The sequence below is a fragment of the Rhamphochromis longiceps genome, linkage group LG9 (genome assembly GCF_057381845.1).
Source record: "Rhamphochromis longiceps isolate RC_006_pf linkage group LG9, R_longiceps_female_GT1.1, whole genome shotgun sequence".
NCBI classification, from domain to species: domain Eukaryota; kingdom Metazoa; phylum Chordata; class Actinopteri; order Cichliformes; family Cichlidae; genus Rhamphochromis; species Rhamphochromis longiceps.
In genome coordinates this window covers 3,078,131-3,098,706 of record NC_140565.1, presented here as the reverse complement: position 1 = coordinate 3,098,706, position 20,576 = coordinate 3,078,131, and the positions used below count along the sequence as shown (strand labels likewise).

At 42.1% G+C, this 20,576-nt stretch overlaps 1 protein-coding gene across 1 annotated transcript; it reads right to left on the bottom strand.

The window, feature by feature from the left end:
* Positions 1-6,192: 6,192 nt before the first annotated feature.
* On the bottom strand, positions 6,193-10,697 carry LOC146661534 (uncharacterized). Its single transcript, XM_085418039.1, has 3 exons — positions 10,445-10,697; positions 9,680-9,785; positions 6,193-7,503 (listed from the first exon to the last, which is right to left on the bottom strand). Exons 2-3 carry the CDS (start codon positions 9,695-9,697, stop codon positions 6,490-6,492), a joined length of 1,032 nt encoding a protein of 343 aa, XP_085274165.1. The 5' UTR covers positions 9,698-9,785; positions 10,445-10,697; the 3' UTR covers positions 6,193-6,489.
* Positions 10,698-20,576: the final 9,879 nt, after the last annotated feature.

The following is a 20,576-nucleotide window of genomic DNA, read 5'->3' as shown; positions in this document are numbered from 1 at the left end:
CAAAGTGTTAGTGTGTTTAGTTTTTCAGTTGGGTTTTATTTCAATCATAACAACAGTCTCCTTCAAGTACTTTACATGGTAAGGTAGACCCTACTACAGGGATCCCCAATCCCCTGACTCTGGTCCAAATCTGGACCCCAAGAGGGTTTTGTCTGGGCAGCCAAACATTTTTTCGTTTAGTATGTAGTTGGAGATTTTATTCCTTCCTGTAGTCTTGTTTTCTAATTCAAACGTGCTTTTACCATTAACGACCACCCCCCCCCCCTTTTTTTTTTAAAACCCGTGTGTATATTTATAGCATCCTCCTTATGCATTTCATGCATGTGTTATTTTCAGACATATGGGGGTTATGTGACCCCCCTCCTCCTCATCAGTAATGATCTAGTCTGGTATTTACTTGGGCGTGAGCCAATTAACCAATACTTACCTATTATATGTCAGCTGACCTATCTATGAAGTTTTGACTGGTTAATTTGAAGTTTTTTCTGTTTCCTGTCTTTTATTTAAGCAATTTTTACAATGTTTTACTATGACCCTGATGAAGGCCACAAGCCGAAACGCGTTGGTCAATTATTAAAGTTGTTCATCTTCCCTCAAGTGTTGCTGCAGTTCCTGCTTTGTGAATTCTTTCATCCTCTCCATGCACCTTGGAAACAGGTGAAGTTGTCCCAGAAAATTTTTGCGGAGATTTTATTCCTGCCATCTGTGGGCAACTCTTGAACAGGCGTGACGCAGCCTGTAAAATAAATAAATAAAAATAAACATTTAAAAAAGTGATAAGCAGATTGAAATATACATGAATGCAGGTGATGATCAGTGCATGGGACAGATGCAGTGAACACAGCGTAGGGTCATGTGTTAGTGGTGGGAACAGTCATACGGTTATTGTTCATGTGTCCAACAGCAGAGGGGAAGAAACTGTTCTTATGGCGAGAGGTTCTGGTCCGAATGGACCGGAGCCTCCTGCCTGAGGGGAGCAGGTCAAACAGACTGTGTCCAGGGTGAGAAAGGTCAGCTGAGATCCGAGCTGCATGCCCCAGTGCCTGGAGGTGTACAGGTCCTGCAGAGATGGGAGTCTGCAGCCAATCACCTTCTCAGCAGAGCGCACAAAACACTGCAGTCTCTGTTTGTAAGAGGTGGCGACTCCAGCGTACCACACGGTGATGGAGGAGGTGAGGATGGACTCGATGATTGCAGTGTAGAATTGCATCATCGTCCGTGTTGGCAGGTTGAATTTCTTCAGCTGCCTCAGGAAGTACATCCTCTGCTGGGCTTTCTTAATGACAGAGGTGATGGTGGGCTCCCACTTCAGATCCTGGGTGATGGTGGTATCCAGGAAGTGGAATGAGTCCACAGTGGTGATGAGGGTGTCAGTCAGGATGATGTGGGGGCTGTGTGCTTCCTGAAGTCCACAATAATTTCCACTGTCATTGTTTAGCACCAGGTTGTTGCGGCTGCACCAGGACACCAGACGTTCAACCTCCATCCTGTAGGCAGACTCATCCCTGTCCGAGATGAGTCGATAACAGTGGTGTCATCTGCAAACTTCACTAGCTTGACAGACTAGTGGTTGGAGGTGCAGCATTTGGTGTACAGCAGGGGTGGGCAACTCCAGGCCTCGAGGGCTGGTGTCCTGCAGATTGGAGATTTGTCCTTGATCCAACACAGCTGATTCAAATGGCTAAAGTACTTCCTCAATGTATTTTGTAGTTCTCCAGAGGCCTGGTAATAAACTAATCATTTGATTCAGGTGTGTTGACCCAGGGTGAGATGTAAAACCTGCAGGACACCGGTGCTCGAGGCCTGGAGTTGCCCACCCTGGAGTACAGGGAGAAGAGCAAAGGACAATTAGTGGATGACTATGGTAGAGGACTCATTTTCACAGGAAGTAAAGTTTATTTATTAAGTGCTTTTCATAGACAAAGCGCTGTACACAAAGATTAAATTAAACAGTCCGATAAATAGCAAATTATATACACAATATAGAGGTTATGTCATGGTCCTGGGCCATGTTGGCCCAGTATTCTTGTTTCCTTGTATTTTCGCTCCTTATTTAGGCCATGTTTTCTGAGGTGTCCTGTTGTGGTGTTCCCTAAGTGTTTTCCCTTTGTGACTCTTACCCCCTTTGTGCCCCTCTGTGTATTTATGAGCTCTCGTCTCTCTTTGTGTTTATTCCATGTTTCCCCCAGCCTGTTATGTCTGTGTTCTCCCCGTGCTCTCTCTCCTCCTGTCTGAACCTCTGTGTACTTCCTGTTTTACTTTGACAGTCTCTCGTCAGTATGCGTCATGTTGTGTTCACTCCTGCCCTGTCTCGTTATGTTTATCAGTGTCACCTGTGTTCCCCACCTGTGTGTAATCTCCCTGTGTTCTCTGAGTGTATTTAAGTTGTGTCTTCTGTCATGGTAATTGCTGGTTCGTCTGTGTTGTTTCCCCTCGGTCTCCCTGCGTCTCCCCGTATGTATTTCTCCGGACCTCCCTGCATCCTCATTCTGGTTTGTCTTATTAGTTTACCCAGTTTAGGTTTCCGGTTTCATGTTTTGTCGCCACCGCTGTTTGTACTTACACCCCTGTCAATAAACACTCACCTGCACCAGAGCTGCCGCCTTTTGGGTCCTTTTCTACATCTCCACACGGCTTGCCCCGCAAACCGTGACAGGTTAAATGTAAATTAAAAATGTAAAAAGCATTGGTCAACAGAAAGCTTGTTTAAACAGTAAAGTTTTTAACTGCTTTTCAAAGGATTCCACAGAGTCAACCAAACGTAGTTGTGGAGGTAGACTGTTCCACAGCGTTGGTGCCACAGACTGAAAGGCTCCGCCCCCTTTCATCTTCAGTCGTGTTCGGGGAGCAACCAACAAACTCTGAGCCTGTGAGCGGAGACAACGAGCAGCAGTGTATTTTGTGAGAAGCTTGGATAAATAATCTGGTGTCTGGCCATGTACTGCTCTGTACGTTAAAACAATAATTTTAAAGGGAATTCTAAAATCTATTGGAGCCAATGTAAAGAACATAAAATACGAGTGATGTGAACTCGCTTGCAAGAGCGAGTTAGTAGTCTGGCTGCTGCATTTTGTACAGAGATGATTTATCCAAGCTGGTAAACAGGGAATTACAATAGTCTAAACGCAATGACACAAATGCATGGCCAATTTTTTCCAGTTCAGCTAAGGAGACCATATGTCGCAGTTTAGAAATATTCCTTAAATGAAAGAAACAGGAACGAGACAGAGACTTTACGTGTGAGTCAAGGCCCAAAGAAGAGTCAAATATTACTCCAAGATTTCAAATATTTGGCTCAGCAGAAAAACAGAAAGGGCCAAGAACCTGAATGATTTTAGAATATAGATCAGGAGATGCTATGATCATGGTCTCTGTCTTGTTCATGTTTAAAACAATGTAATTGTTAGAAAGCCAATCAGAAACCTGGGTTGAGCACTGGACTAGGATGGACAGCGTATCCAGTTGATTAGGCTTAAAGGACATATATAGCTGAATGTCATCAGCATAGAAATGATAAGACAGGTCACTAAAAGACTGAATAATGCAGCTAAAGGAAGCATGTAAAAGAAAATACTAATGGACCCAAGCTCCAAGCATCCCCACAAAGGTCAGTCTTCTGTTGTAGTTATTACGTAATTTATCATAACATAATTGTTGATGTCTCACATTCTTCACCCAGCATTTCAGTGGCTCCCCTCTGGGCGACGCCTCCGCTGCATTTCCTGCAGGACTGAGAGGAGGAGAGCCACCTTCGTCCCCAAAGCCACTCTGCTTTTTAACTCATTTCCCACACCATAAACATAAACTACTCTACAATCTTTTATACTGCCGACACTTTATTTTTATTTATTTTTTGCATTGTTGATTTGTTTTTCACCGAAGCAGCTAATAAAGCACCGTCCTCCCACCGTCCAAAGACATGCAGCTTGTGGGGATAGGTTAATTGGATAATCCAAATTGTCACTAGGTGTGAATGTGCGAATGAATGTGAGTGCGAATGGTTGTCTGTTCCTGTGTGTTGGCCCTGCGACAGACTGGTGACCTGTCCAGGGTGTACCCCGCCTCTCGCCCTATGACAGCACCCCCCGCGACCCTGAAAAGGATAAGCGGAAGCGAATGGATGGAATGGATAGATGTATGTGTTAGGTTTGTCAAACATGTTTACCGCACAGCTCAAAATTCTTCTCAATTTTCCTGGATATTTAGTCTTTTTGTGGTAAATTGCTTGTACCTAAATGTTCTCCCAAAATAGTTGATTCTGTACCATTCACAGAGAGTTGGGGAATGGCTGCAATCCCAGCACTGTAAGATGGTGAATGATGTACCCTTAGGTCCCCTCCTCGATTCAGAGATGGTTCTTCTATTTTCATGTACTTCTTCAGAAGTCACTTGGATGAGTGACGAAATGTTACCTCCAGATGAATAGAATCAACATTTTGGGATTTACTTACGTGGATGACTGACCATGCATCAAGACACCTTAATGTTGCATGTGCAACAGATGTGGTAAAAAGTAATGTTATTGTTAAATTGTATTCTGCTTATAGTTAGTACTTGAAGTGGATTGTCTGTTCAGCAGATGATTTAATGGGTAAATGAATAATTGATCAGGAGTTTCCAGACAAAAATATATATTGCTAAATAAATGTTATATAAAAATGAATGAAAATATTTCTGTTGGTTCATTTAAACTGTTCAGACCCCAGATTTATTGGATCATGGAGGTAGTGGACCTCCTGCTACTTTAGTTGGGGACCCCTGCCCTACTATAATACATACAAATAAATCCAACAATCCCTTTGGTGACAACGGGAAGGAAAATCTCCCTTTTAACAGGTGACTGAAAGGTGACTAAGGAAGAAATACTCAATGCATCACGGGAAACCACCCAGCAGCCTACACCTATTGCAGCATAACTAAGGGAAGATTCAGGGTCACCTGTCTAGTCATAACTATATGTTTTAGTAAAAGGGAAAGTTTTAAGTCTAATCTTAAAAGTAGACACAGTGTCTGCCTCACCAATCCCAACTGGAAGACAGAGGGGCCTAAAAAAGCAGAGGGGCTTGGGAAATCTTTGTGTAGCCTAAGCCTGCTTTAAATTTCTCAATAACTTTATCCCTGACCTGTCTGGTGTGTTCTTTGGACTTCATGGTGTTGTTGCTCCCAATATTCTCTTAGACAACCTCTGAGGCCGTCACAGAGCAGCTGTATTTGTACTGACATTAGATTACACACAGGTGCACTCCGTTTAGTCATTCGCACTCATCAGGCAACGTCTATGGGCAACTGACTGCACTCAGACCAAAGGGGCTGAATAATTACGCACACCCCACTTTGCAGTTATTTATTTGTAAAAAATGTTTGGAATCATGTATGATTTTCGTTCCACTTCTCACGTGTGCACCACTTTGTGTTGGTCTTTCACCTGGAATTCCAATAAAACTGATTCATGTTTGTGGCTGTAATGTGACAAAATGTGAGAAAAGTTCAAGGGGACCGAATATGTTTGCAAGACACTGTATTAGCAAAAGACAAGAGTGGGTTTACAGGAAACACTGTTAAATGGCCAGAGGGGCCGATGGCGCGATATGGCAGCCTCGCTTCTGTCAGTCTGCCCCAGGGCAGCTGTGGCTACAACCGTAGCTTGCCTCCACCAGTGTATGAATGTGAGAGTGAATGAATAGTGGCATTGTAAAGCGCTTTGGGTGCCTTGAAAAGCGCTATATAAATCCAATCCATTATTATTATTATAAATGTTCAGTTTCTATGCCATATGTTAAAACAAGTTCTAGAGTGTGATTAACGTGATGGGTGGGTTCTTTTACATTCAAGATCAACAAAAGTGGCCAAGAAAAGATTGAGACCCATCAAACCAGGCAACATTTTTCAATCTCTGCAACATTCAGATTTTAGGGGCAGAATTTGTCTTAAACAACATAAAGCATGGATCCATCCTGCCGCTGGTGTAATAGCGTGGAGATATTTGGTTTGCACAATGTGGGTCCCTTAGTACCAACTGACATCATTTACAGACCACAGCCTACCTGAGTCTCAAGATGTGACAATATCCTTTATATCATATAGTCTATGTTACGTTATAATTATAGTTGTGGAGCCACAAGTTTGCCTCTCTTTCGTCCACTTTTGTCTCTACGCAACGTTACTTTTTATCGCGAACGTCGCCTGAAAAAAAAACAAAAAACAAAACATTATCTGTGTCAACATCCAGGACTAAGAAAAGACAAGACATAAAATAACATCCATTTACTGTTTGCTTTATAATACTCAGCTTAATGTGTTGCAAAAACTATAATAGAAACAATACTGCAATAACACTAATGTAGTTCTCAACTGCTACCACTAAAATACTGTAATTCAAATCTGAATAATCACTCAGAGCTGCTTTTCCATGCAGCAGAAATGCTAACATGTTGCTAACAGTTGTTTCAGACAGTCAGACTAAAATCACGAGATAAAAATAAAAATACCTCACAGTAACTGCACTTGGAAAGTCTTTCTTATGTGGATCTGTTGGTGTCGTCTCAGGTAACGTGGAGATTTAAAAGTCTTCTCACACAGGTCACATTTATAAGGTCTCTCCTCAGTGTGGGTAAACATGTGGTGTTGTAACTCTGTGCCTGTTAAACATAGTTTACCACACTGATCACAGCTGTACACATCATGTCTGGTGTGAATGCGTAGGTGAATATTTCTGTACCCTACATGGCTGAAAGTTTTTCCACAAATGTCACAGCTGTATGCCTTAATTCCAGAGTGGGTAACTAGATGACTCCGTAAGCTGCTACTGTGAGTAAAAGCTCTGCCACACTGATCACAGCTGTACGCTTTAAGTCCACTGTGGATGAGATGGTGTCTTTTTAGGGCTTTCTTCCAGGAAAAAGACTTTCCACACAAGTCACAGCTGAACGGTCTCTCTCCAGTGTGGATGACCTGATGGATTTGTAGTGAATCCTTCTTAAGAAAATCCTTCCCACACTCTTCACAGCTGTACGCTTTAACTCCACCGTGGAGGAATTGGTGTGTTTTTAAGCTTCCAGACTGGGTAAAAGACTTTCCACACTCATCACAGCTGAATGGTCTCTCTCCAGTGTGGATCAGTTGGTGTGTTTTTAAGTTTCCAGGGTAGGTAAAAGACTTTCCACAGTCTCCACAGCTGAACGGTCTCTCTCCAGTGTGGATCAGTTGGTGTGCTTTTAAGTTTCCAGAGTGGGTAAAAGACTTTCCACAGTCTCCACAGCTGAACGGTCTCTCTCCAGTGTGGATCAGTTGGTGTGTTTTTAAGCTTCCAGACTGGGTAAAAGACTTTCCACAGTCGTCACAGCTGAACGGTCTCTCTCCACTGTGGATGAGTTGGTGTCTTTTTAGGGAACGCGCCCAGGGAAAAGATTTTCCACACTCGTCACAGGTGTATTTCTTCTTCCCCTTTGTTCTGTGAGGTTTGTCAGCCTCCTGAGGGCGCTGACTTCTCGCTCCATATTGGTCCTGCAGTGACAGATATACAAACACAGGCAGTGAGTGAAATGTAGGGCTGGGCATCGTCACTGATTTCGATTCGGGGAAATTTTGCGTCACACAATCAGATATATTAGAATTCTGATCATTACCTATCAGTACATATCCATATTTTACATTTCTAAAACGAAAGCTGACACTTGTGAGACTTCATCAGAGGTGTAAGCATCACAGCAGATGCCTTTGTGTCAAAGTAACTGAGGATAAAACAGAAAAAAAATGAAGGAGATTTTCCTGGTCTGAGTATAAAAATATTCTGCAGTGGATCAAACACGAAAGAAAACCATGAATCAACATATGAACATTACCTGATGCTGCTGAAGTGAAGCAGAGCAAAGTTACAGAGGGTTTATTAGAGACACAGCTAAATGTTTTGCATAATTTTAAAAAGTTTACATTTGTTCTGTATTGAACAGCAGAAATGAGGTTTTGTTGCTGGAAGGAAAAAAAAGAAACAAAGAAACAAAATCAAAAAAGAAACAGCGCCCAACAGCGCTGTAAACAACAGTCTTCTTTTGCTGCTGGTTCAGTCAAGTATGTTTGGAGAGTGACAAAACCTGCACCTTCAGAATCTAGCGCCAAAAAAGATGTAAACATAAGAGGCGGACCCGCCGACACATCAGAATCAGTGAGCTGCCGGCTTTCAGCCCCGACGTCTTTGTTTACGTCTTTGTGCAGAATCCGTGTAACTGCTCTCATTTACTGTTTTAGCTGTTTGGTGTTTCTGGCGTTTCAGGCAAAATTTATTCATATTTAAAAATCGTTTCAGGATTTTAATGGATCAATATCACGTTATCCAACCTAGAATCGATTTTAATCGATAATCAAAACCCTCCCCCAGTGAAATGCAGTCGTGGAACAAACTGTCATTACTTTTCAACACAGTCCTCTTTGGTGACATCTGCTGGTCAAAATATGAAGCGCAGCTTGAATCTACAAATTATAATGAACCGCTTCATTATGTTTAATATCATGTGACAGTTCTGTCTGATATCGGGCTGCTGTTGTGGTGCTTTGCACATGTATTTTTTGTGTGATTAAAAAGGTTTTGAAATTTGATGAATAAATAATTTTGATGAATATCCTTATGGTGGTAGACTTCCGCAGGCACAAGCATTCTCCACGGCAACCACTGAACATCCAAGGTATGGACATTGAGGCTGTGGACAGCTACAGGTACCTTGGTGTTCATCTGAACAACAGACTGGACTGGACTCATAACTCAGACGCCCTCTACAGGAAAGGGCAGAGCAGGCTGTACCTGCTGTGGAGACTCAGGTCGTTTGGAGTGGAGGGCCCACTCCTGAAGACCTTCTATAACTCTGTTGTGGCTTCTGCTATCTTATATGGTGTGGTCTGCTGGGGCGGCAGCATCTCTGCTGGGGACAGGAAGAGACTGAACAGGCTGATCTGAAGGGCCAGCTCTGTTCTAGGATGCCCCCTAGACCCAGTGGAGGTGGTGAGTGACAGGAGAACGGCGGCTAAGCTGTCATCCCTGTTGGACAACATCTCCCACCCCATGCAGGAGACTCTGACAGCCCTGAGCAGCTCCTTCAGTGGGAGACTGCGGCACCCACGGTGTGGGACGGAGAGATTTCGCAGGTCTTTCCTCCCCACTGCTGTCAGACTCCACAATAAAGACTTTAACTGATCAAACACACACATCCACTAATGTGCAATAACACTAATGTGCAATAATCTTTTCTGGCATCGTTGTATTTTTACTCAGTTGTATATAGCATTTGCATTCTATTTTTATCTTATTGTATATTTTATTCTATTTTATTCTACTGTATATAGTATATTATTTTATTCTATTCTGTACAGTTGTGTACTGTATTTATTCTTATTGTATTCTAATTTGTGCTTCATAACTTTTGCACTGTCCACTTCCTGCTGTGACAAAACAAATTTCCCACGTGTGGGACTAATAAAGGTTATCTTATCTTATCTTATCTTATCTTATGTAAACATGTGCTATGGTGTGGTCTCCCTTTGCTTGTGACTTCTTGATGTTTGTAAACATAATAGATATAAAATAAAAACATAGCATACAATAAAATACAACACAGTCATATAACAGGTTGGGAGGATGAGAGTTTTAGACGTGACTGATTATTTGGTGAAACTGTGATATTTTCCTCACCTTCTGTGTTGAGCTCATTGTTTCCTCTGTAGTGACTCAGCTGAGTCCAGATGGCTGAAAATGTTCCTCTGCTGCTCCGTCAGACTCTTCTCCTCCTGCTGATCAGCTGGGACACAAAACAGATCTTTGTTAGGCTCCACACTGCACTGAAGAGTCAAAGTGTCTCATATCTGACAACACAAAGTACAAATTTCACTCTGATTGCTCCTCCTGTGGTTTCCACAAACACCTGATCACCACTTCACAAGTCTCTCCAGACCCAAGGATGCCTCTCTCCAAACTCCACCATTCCCCAAAGTTTGATTCTGTTCATCTGGAAGTTTTCAGTAGGAGAAATTTTCATCACTCATCCAGGTGACGTCTTCAGTCTCAGCTGACTCCAACCTTATAAACAGTACATTTACATAATGACTGAAACTAGCACCACTGAAGGAACAATGGGCTGGGAGGTCAGTTCCTTCATCATTACTATGCAAATTCTCATTCTCATGCTGTGATTGCAGCCATTCCCCAAACTGTTCGTGAAAGGTACTCATGGTCATTGATCAATGAGCTTTTATCAGTGAAAAGACTTTTCTGCTCCAACTTCTCCCAGCATGCTGAGCTAATGGTTAGTTGGTGTTTTTCTCCAAACACTCTCTCACTCTTCTCTCAACATGTTCACAATAAACTGTGAACAGACACCGAGGAGAGCAGCAGAAGACCTCATTCAGGAGCTAAACTCAACATGAACTGAACTCACAGTAAAGTTAGCTCGGTGCTTACCTTTAGATGAGCCCACAGACCGAGAGAAACTCCGTGATGAAGCTGGAACTCTTTCCAAACACAGGAAACAGATCAGGGAGCAGAGACCCACGTGGTTCACGCTGATCTCAGCTCCGATCCAGGAGACAAGGGTGGGCAGATCGATGCAGATATCGATCCAGATGTTGGTAGTGGTTTATGATCGATGCTTTGGTTTGTTTCTCTCCTGTAGATTCACTTCTTTATTTGCTGTGGATGAAAAAGCAGCTCTGTCTGTGCGAATACCTCTTCTTATGCGGCAGACGCACTTTGCTCCGCCCCTTTCTTCCTGCCCTGCTGGGATTCGTTACTGTGAGGTCACGTGACTCGGCTGCACACAGAAAATGCATTTTTGCTGCAGAGAGAGTAGTGCTGGGATTTCTGGCTCTTTTTAGAGAACCAGCTCTTTCGGCTCGACTCACTAAAAAGAACCGACTCTTTCGGCTCCGAACCTGAACTTCAGGTTGTTTTGTTGCTTTAATTAATTTATTATTAACAATAATATAAAATTATGCAGAAAAGTAATTACTAATGTAAAAACAAGTGGTTTTATTTATATATGTTTATATATAAATATATACGGTGGCCCCTACAAACAAAACACGTACAAACTCCAAAACACATTTCTAGCATGGACTGAACTTCCAAAACAGAGCTGCCTAGATCACTTAAACTACACGATTGAAAGCATGTGTGTATTGTTTGTGTATTTATACACAAGCACTCATATATATTCAATTTAAAAAACAGTTCATTTACCTGTTACTACCACAGACCAAATCCGGTCATTGGTACTTCCTGGCTTGTGTAGCCACTAAGTAACAAAAGCTCAACACTGCGCCCAAGCATCCTGGAGCACTTCTGTTGTCTTTTGTACGTGTTTTGGAGCTTTTACGTGTTGTGGAGTTCGGACGTGTTTTGAAGTTTGTATGTGCTTTGTCTGTAGGCGCCACCGTAAATATACTTTTATTTATTCACTCCACATAAAATGTAATAAATAAATCATATAATACAAAAAACAACTATTTACATTTCAACTTTTAACTATTTAAATTTTCAGCTTTTTCCTTTTACAAATTTAAAGTGAAACAACACAAAACACTGCAAACCACAACACAATTAAATATAAATTAAAATATGAAAACAAAAAGAAGATGCATATTCTCTGTCATATGGACCTGCATGAATAAACTTTCTGAATCCTTTATCATCTGCAACTGAAAATAGTTGTGGATGATTACTATACCTTTCTAATGTGGCGTTGTTGTCCCTGGCTCTCTTTCTCTCTCTCTCCCTCCTGCTCTGTTCCTGTGCTACTGCTGTAACTACCGCCCCTCCCCCCTCTGCCCAGGGCAAAGCACAAGGCTCGTGAGAGAGAGGGTGAGAGAAAGAAAAAAACCCCAAACCACAGCTCCCAAAAAGGAGCCGGCTCGCGTCGTTCACGTCAAAGATCCAGCTCTAAGAGCCATTTCGTTCGCGACCGACACATCACTAAGACAGAGAGAAAGAGGAGCAATGTGTGGAGATATTTTATGGATGTAAATGAAAATGCTGGAGAACAGCTGGAAGGCATGTCAGCACCTAAAGCCAGAGGGGACCACAACAAGCTGTAGAGTTCAACTTTCAGCTCGTTTGTTTGCAGGGTTGTAAAATGGGCAGCATAGTGGCTCAGACCTGACAGGAGGAATGAGCAGTTTGCATGTTCTCCTTATATTTCTCAGTTTTCTGTGGGTACTTTTTCAGCTATCCAAAAACATGCACCTCAACTGGAAACTCAAAGTGAAAAGCTGAGTTAGTTTGAAAATAAAAGAGATCATTTAAAGATTTAACCAATGCTAATTTTTGATTTTATCCAAAACATAGTTGATGGTAAAGGACTGAACAGGTCTCCAGTAAATCTAATCAACTTCTACATGGATGTTTTACTGGATAGATTTGACACAAAGGAGCACAGTAGTTCCATAACCCAGTTGTCCTCCAATAGTTTCCACCTACACAGATATGAAAACACATTTTTAGGATGATTCCTCATCCTTTCTGTCACTCCTCAGCGTGCTGAACACATAAAGATTGCAAAACAAAAAAAAATCCCTGCTGGGATTTGAAACTAGGATCTCTGTTTAGTTACACCAGTTCTGGGATGGAAATTTCTTCTAATTTTAAGTATTGTTTACATGTTTTAACAATCTCACCTCTGTGTTACTTAGTTATATACATATGTAATGGCATCACACGTGTGTCAAACGTTATTTTACACATAGTGGGGCGTTATGAGTAAGTTAGACTGAGACATACAGATGCCTCTTTGTTAGGCGGACCGCGAGACCTCTCTGAGCCCTAGAGAAGGAAGAGGCCTCTCGAAGGAAAATTGGGAATGTGAATATCGCGAGTGACAATTAAATGGAGGATAAGTTGTAACTTTGTCTCTGGAGGAATAGGCCTGGAGGTATAGTTCCCCCTCCGGGATGGGGAAACGTGAGAGTAGTGGAATGTTCTTTGTCTCTGTCTGTATTTAAGGAAGGGCTGTGTCTTTTCCTTTAGCGATCACACAGCAGTGCCTATACTGGATGCTCTCTCTCATGCACATGATGATAATAATCTTCCTTCCCTCTCGTCCTGTCTGTGTACAAAGTGATCAGTTCCCTCCACTTGTATCCTCAAAACTCTGGGAATACAACAAGCAACTGGTAAGTACACACCACTTCTCAACGCCAGGAACTAACTGATTTCTCTCAACAATCCAGTGTCCATTGAGGCTCAGCTCCTCTGTTAAGTAGCCCCTCAGATGCGGCTGATCAGCAACAGCTGAGTGCCATCATCTTACAGGTGTGGCTGTTTTAATGGCGGGTAACTCTCCGAGATACCCCCCTGGAAAGCCCTGAAGACTGCTGAACGCACACACTCCCTTTCCCTTAGCAAAAATGAGAGACAGGGAGAGAAACACCAAAAAACCTAAATGGCACCGGGGTAATGCGGCCATGACAAACAGGCAGCATGCTGCCATTTCATAGGCTCTCAGACCTCTCTGAAAACGTCGAACCTGGAATTGGCTGGGCCGCACTATGAATTCTGGGATATGGTGGGCCACGAAGGAAACATCCGCCCATCCTTCAATTGGAGGAATAATTTCTGTTTTACAACTTCAAGATATCTCTGAACATTTTTGTTAAACGTGCCAGTTCATCACAATGAATTGGTGTAATATCACAAATAAACTGCATGTAATTTCTTTAGTGCACTCATAAACCCATAGCAGACTGTTAGGAGACATTTTACCACCATCTTGGGGCTTGGAAGGATGAATGGAAGGTACTAAGTACCTGTCTGGTGTGTCGATGCATCCCATGTCAAAAATATCCAATACTGTGTCACTTATTGGACACTGGATTTGAGAGTAGTGATAGTAGGAGAATATCCCACTGTACCTACAATAAATAAAACACATGGATCAGGTTAGTACACCATTACTGTTAGGATAAATTACATGTTAATTTCTTTCTCCTTGCTCCTGCAGAGTGGCGTCCCGGCTGCATTGGTCACATCCTACTCGACCTCGACCTCACATCTCAGAAGGAAGGACACTGGAAGACAGTCAGCAATTTGGCACTGTCAGGTTCAGTGACAAAAACCTAAGAGCTGGAAACTACAAAAATACTAAAGAATAACTAAGGGAACTAGAAATAGAAAGATAAAACCATGAAAAAGTACAAAATCACAGAACATTAAATAATCAAAAACATGGGTCACCGGACCCAGGACCATGGCAGGCTCATTATAACGTGAGTTCCACCTGCTGCACGTGCCCATATCAGCACTGTGACGTTTCCCCTTTCTCTTCATCCAGAGGAGTGTTTTAATGCCAACTATTTCTTGTCATTTCCTGATGGTTTAATGGCTGTTTGTAAAGATGAGGTTAATTATAAGCAAGCACACCGATGCTGCACCTCCCACTGCTGCTGCCGGGATCCGGTCCGAACATGGTTTAATTGAGCTCCATGGACTGAAACTGTTCTCGCTGCATCCCAAAAGGTTGAGTCTGTTCATTTGTTTTCAGTGGTTTCGTCACTGATCCAAGTGACTTCTTCAGCCTCAGCTGACTGCAGGTTTCCCCAGCCTCATAAACGAACAGCAAAAAAAAAAAAAGCAGCAACATCTAAATGCCCTCTGCATGGATAACGCTTTCCACCTGGTGAGACTGGCAGATGAAATGAAGTTGACCAGGCTTCTGTCTGTGAGGGTACAGCTGTGCAGCTTCACTGCAGATGTTCCCGTCATGTCTGCGAGTTTCAGCAACAGAAACTGATGGAAGTTCTCGTATTAGACTTCAGATTTGTTTACAGATATCGTTACTAATTTCTTACTAATTAGAAATTTTCTAATTTCTTATTTTGTGGGTTTTATTCTGTTTGTATTTGTGTGATTAGCTGATGCAGTTCTGTTGATTACACTGATGTCTTTCCTGACCAGGACAAACGTATTTTACTTTGAAAGTTTTCCTCATTAAATAGATACCTTTTAAAAATTGTGTGTTTTTGTGTGTTGCATGGCACTTTGCAGCAGTTTACGGAAAATTTGTTTGGCAGCGTGCTGTGCTCGAGTTCCATCGTCCCTCCGCCCGTCAAACACTTCTTTAATCTCTTGCACGAGCAGGCGCATGTGAGGTACTCTCACTCGAACGCCAAGCATGGAGACTCAGCAGACGTGTTGGGTTCCCAGAGTCGAGCAATTTCTTTACATTGCCCTCCATCATACGTGAAACTTAACAAAACGACCAAGCTTTTGTAACTCCATCAAGCACTTCTACTCAATCAAATACCATTAGCAGTTTATTTTGCACAATAATAAAATTCATAGTATGATGAAGTGATTCCTCACTGGGGAGTTCCAGGGAGTAGCGAGGAGCAGCATACTCAGCCATGTTGTTCAGCCCGTACACCACACAGCAACTCAGTGCACCGCGGGAGATCTCCATGTCTCAGGCATCAGACCAGGCCCCAGTCTTGACATTGTAGTATTCAACATTAGGGGTGGTGGTGAAGCCGTTGTAGCCCCCTGCAACAAACAGGCAGTCATGCATCACAGAGATGCCAAAGTTGCTGCGGGGGCTCAGCACGGGGGGCATATCCAGCCAGGTGTTGGTGTCAGGATTGTATGCCTCGACAGTCTGCAGACGAGCAGTTCCACTGAAACCACCTACCTATATGAGGAAAACAGAAATGTGAAGATGAGGAAGCTCTAAGCCATTTATTAGAATGACTGACAGACAGACAGATGATGGCCAACTAAAATATCTTCTATTAATAATTTATTTTCATGACTCTGTGTCCTACTGTCTTTGCACATGCTCATTGTGCTTACTGCAAATACATGGCCTGCAAAGGTGATGACTCTGAGGCTGCTACGCCGAGTTTAATATGCAGCACACATATTTTAAGGAGACCAGACAGCTGGCAGCAAACAGTTAAAACTCTATGAAGTGATGCCAAAAAACTGTTTCTCCAAATCTTCACAGTTAAAAGTATTTTGCGTATTTTAATGAATAAAGATGGCGGTTTATAAAATTCACTGTATGTTAGAGATGAGTGATGATACAACAAATTCTAGTGTCTGTCCAATACCAAGTAAATACAGGGCCAGTATTGCTGATACCAATGCCAGTGTAGATATGTTTAACCTATAAAGGCAGATGTGAGTGAAGTTGCCCCCCCCCCACCTTCTTCAAATCCAACAAAAGTGGTATCAAACGTTTGTGCTGGTTTGTGCTGCAAAAATGTTCTTTTGTGCTACTATCATTTTAAAGATATTAATAAAAATTTCTAGAGGTCATCAAAGGTCAACCAGCCCCCCCACATTAATGGAATCAAACAAGATTGGTGTCAATCAGTTGTGCAATGTTTGTGCTGGTTTGTGCTGCTAAAATTGTCATTTGTGCTGCTTCTGTTTTAAAGATATTAATGAAAATGTAAAGGTCAAAAGGTCAACCTTTACCCAAATCAAACAAAATTGATGTTAAACGTTTGTGCAGGTTTGTGCTGCAAAAATTTTCGTGTGTGCCGCTATCATTTTAAAAATATTAATAAAATAACGTCTTGATGCGTGCTTAATCATCCAGGTAAGTAAATCCCAAAAGGTTGATTCTGTTCATCTGGACATTTTCAGTGGGAGAAACATTTCGTCACTCATCCAAGTGACTTCTTCAGTTGGAAGAAGTTGGAGTTGGAGTTCAAGTTATTTTTACCTCCAATAGTGTTAACATACTACACAGGTCAATGACTAGATTTTTTTACATTTTCATTGCAAGTGGCAGTTAAAGCACTTACAATGAAAGTGCAGTTAATTAAAGCAGTTAATTAAAAGTAGTCTATATAAATGTAAATGCTGTAATATGATTATTTTAATAAACATTTAACTTGGATGGATTCAATGCTGGTGTGACCACAGTGCACACGTCTGCTGTCGCTCACAGTGGTCCAAGGGACACTCGGGGAGTTTGTGCGTTCACTCAGACACGTGAAACATTAGAGGGAACATTGGTGGGGGGGGCCAACTTCACTCACATTAAAGGCAGCTGTGGAGGAGAGCAGTGTGTAATGATATATGAGATGAATTCTGAACACATTTGAATGACTTTTACTTCCCACAATAATGAGTCAACACAATAAAAACACACATGAAATGTAAATGTGCATGTCTCTAAAACTTTGACTCTGCTTCTGCTGTTTAATGTCTCATAGCCTAGGCTATAAATAACATAGAGCTAAAAATCAACATTAAAAGGTTAAGCCATTTTTCATGGAGTGTGTTTGAAGTATACTTTTCTTTTACATTTCCATAAAGAAAAAAATTGACATTTATACGATTCAGTGTTCAAATATCAATCTCGTCACAGTAGCATCGATCTAATAGCACATCCACTCTGTCTTTTTCTCAGCTGCAGCCATTCCCCAACTCTCTGTGAATGGTACTCATGGCCATCAGTGGTTGTTGATCAATGGTCATGAGAATTTGCATAATTATGATTAACCCTTGTATGGTGTTCGGGTCTGTGAGACCCGTTTTCACTTTTTTTCAAAAGAAAAATTAAACAATTAATTATTTTTTCAACCTGAAATTCATTGGCTTTGGCTTATTTTCTGTGAAGAACATAAATCCGAACTAATTTTCAGTGACCTCATACTGTACCTCCCCCCCCGCATTTACATTACATACAAGGTGTTCGGGTCCACTGGACCCAGGTCTAGTAAAAGTGTTGAAAGTGCAGGTCCTGTGTTCCCACACTCTGTTTTTCTCCTTTCTGGTGCTGCTGATAGTGTTTTCTTCCCCTCCTGCTCCGCACAAAGTTGCAACATTGTTGAAAATTCAACTACCAACACGTCTGCTCTGACATTCCCACACATTTTACCCTCTTTCTTGAGGGATCCAAATTTTATTTTCTCATACCCTGTCCCACCTGCAAATTAGGGGCATAATACTATAAATAAGACTTTGCTAGTGTGGTTCTTTATCACAACTGATCAAGATGGCAAAAGATTATCTGCTGCGAGGGCCATCCAATTGATTTTGGAAGAGAGAGGGGCTTCGGATGATGATGTTGACAAAGAGGTTTCAGAATATTTCACATTTCTGAAAATTCAGAGTCTGACAGTGACTTTGAAGAAGAGGATGAGGTTGAGCACCATTTAGTAACAAAACGAAGACGAGTACCCCATCTGCAGCCAGCTCCAGGACCAGAACAAGCCCACCAGACAGCAAGTGAAGAAATATGGATGTCAATAACTGGTGAAATTGAATGGTCTTCTTGCCCAAGAAATGAGCCACCCTGCAGAGCTGCTACTGTGATAAGCCAGGGCCAACACAGCTGACAGTTACTCATGTGCAGGACATCAAGTCTTCATTTGAGCTTTTCATCTCAGATTCCATCCAGAAATTTTTTCTGGATTGCAGTAATCTAGAAGGAAGGTGTGTTTTTGGAGAGAGGTGGAAGGAGATGGACCAAATTTACTAAGAACCCCAAAGGCCTACTTTGGGGTTTTTATCCTTGCAGGAGTTTTCAGGTCCAAAGGGGAATCCACAGAATCCTGTGGGATGCAGAAACCGGCAAGAACCTTTCCGTGCATCAATGTCTCTGGAAAACTTCCACAAAATTTCCAGGATTATCCGTTTTGATAACCGAGACGACAGACCAGCTCGACTGCAGAGAGACAAGCTAGATGCCATCAGGACAGTGTGGGATAAGTGGGTGCACCACCTCCCCCTGTTTTACAACCCTGGGCCCAATGTCACCATTGATGAGCAGCTGATCCCATTTAGTTGTGAAACATATTGCTTCACCTGTAAATGTGTTGTCTTTCCACTCACTCCACTTGATTATAACTGATTTATTTTATAACATTTTATAAAAAAACAAAACAAAAAAAACGAGAAGCACATTGATTGATTGAGCATGCATCAAGAAGATTTTTCCTGCAGTTACCTGTGAAATAATATGGCATGCTATATGGTAACTGTTATGATTCAGACATCAGTACTTAACTCTTACCTTCAGGCTCTCATTAATAATGAGATGAACACAAGCATTCATACATCGTTTCCTAGGGGCTTGTTTTGCTGATGACTGTTGCATCTGTCCATGTCTAACCTCTAGTTTCTTCTCTCTCTCCATGAGCGCCTCCTTCTGGCTGCTGATGTATTCAGTGAGCATGCCGCCTGTCCTCCAGCACTGTGGACAGGCGCCCGGTGTATTCTGCCAGCTGATGTTGCTCTGGATAAGTTCTGTCTTAACATTTATTGGTCGGCTCTGAGTCTTTGGGGGGAAGAATTCTATAACATAGCAGAGATAATCCTCCTTAGGACCCGGCCTTTGCGGTCAACGTGGGCCGGGTCAGGGTGCACAATCAGAGTCTTGTCCATACATTCTGACTTTTTAACGGAAAAAATGTCACAATCAGTCAGAAAGTCTATTCTTTCTACTGAGTGAATGTCCATAGAACGAACCACCTTCACCTCACTTCTCTCAGCCGTGAGAGAAAAACAGTCCCCATTACTATTTACAGGTGAAGCAATAGGGGTAAAGTCAATATCACTCACCACTGCCTGCTGTTCTGACGAATGGGCTCCGGCTGTAGTGTGTAATGACGGCGGAGGCGCCGCTTCCTGCTGGATGACACTGGTGACAATGGAGAAATGACGTCCTCATCCTGCGACGACATTGCTGCCAAGCAGGAGGTGGGAGAGCTAAGCGGCAAGTAGTGGAACTCTGTGGCCGCGGTGTGGAAACGCCTCTCCCCCGCGGCAATTGCTGCTGTGCAGCGGACGACTCCGCGGCGAGCTTCCTCCCACCATCCAAAGACATGCCCCACTATGTGTAAAACAACATTTGACACACATGTGATGCCATTACATATCTATATAACTAAGTAACACAGGTGAGATTGTTAAAACATGTAAACAACACTTAAAATTAGAAGAAATTTCCATCACAGAACTGATGTAACTAAACAGAGATCCTAGTGTCAAATCCCTGCAGGGCCCAAATGCTCTGATTCCTTGTCATCGCTCTCTTGTTCTAATGAGCAGAGCTCGAGATCTTAAATGAAAGAACTTTTTTTTACAGAAAGTCTCACTCAGCAAACTGTCGTCTGTAGGAATGCTATCTTTACGTGTTCAGCATGCTGAGGAGTGACAAAGAACGTGGCACCATCCTAAAAAAGCAGTTTTCAAATCTGTGTAGGTGGAAATTATTGGAGGACAACTGGGTTATGGAACTACTGTGCTCAAATCTATCCGGTAAAACATTTATGAGTAAATTTGATCTCTAACCACAAATCACCATCTAGAAGTTGATTAGATTTACTGGAGACCTGTTCAGTCCTTTATCATTAACTAGACATGTTTTGGATAGATTCAAAATTTAGCATTGGTTGAATCTTTAAATGGTCTCTTTTATTTTCAAACTAAGTCAGTTTTCAGTGGGTGACTTTGAGTTTCCAGTTGAGCTGCATGTTTTGGATAGCTGGAAAAGTAACTTTTACTTATAGAGCTCGTGCGAAATAAATAAATCAAGTCCAGTTTTACTCTCATATCGTCCAGCTTTCTGATTAGTTGTCTTCTTTCA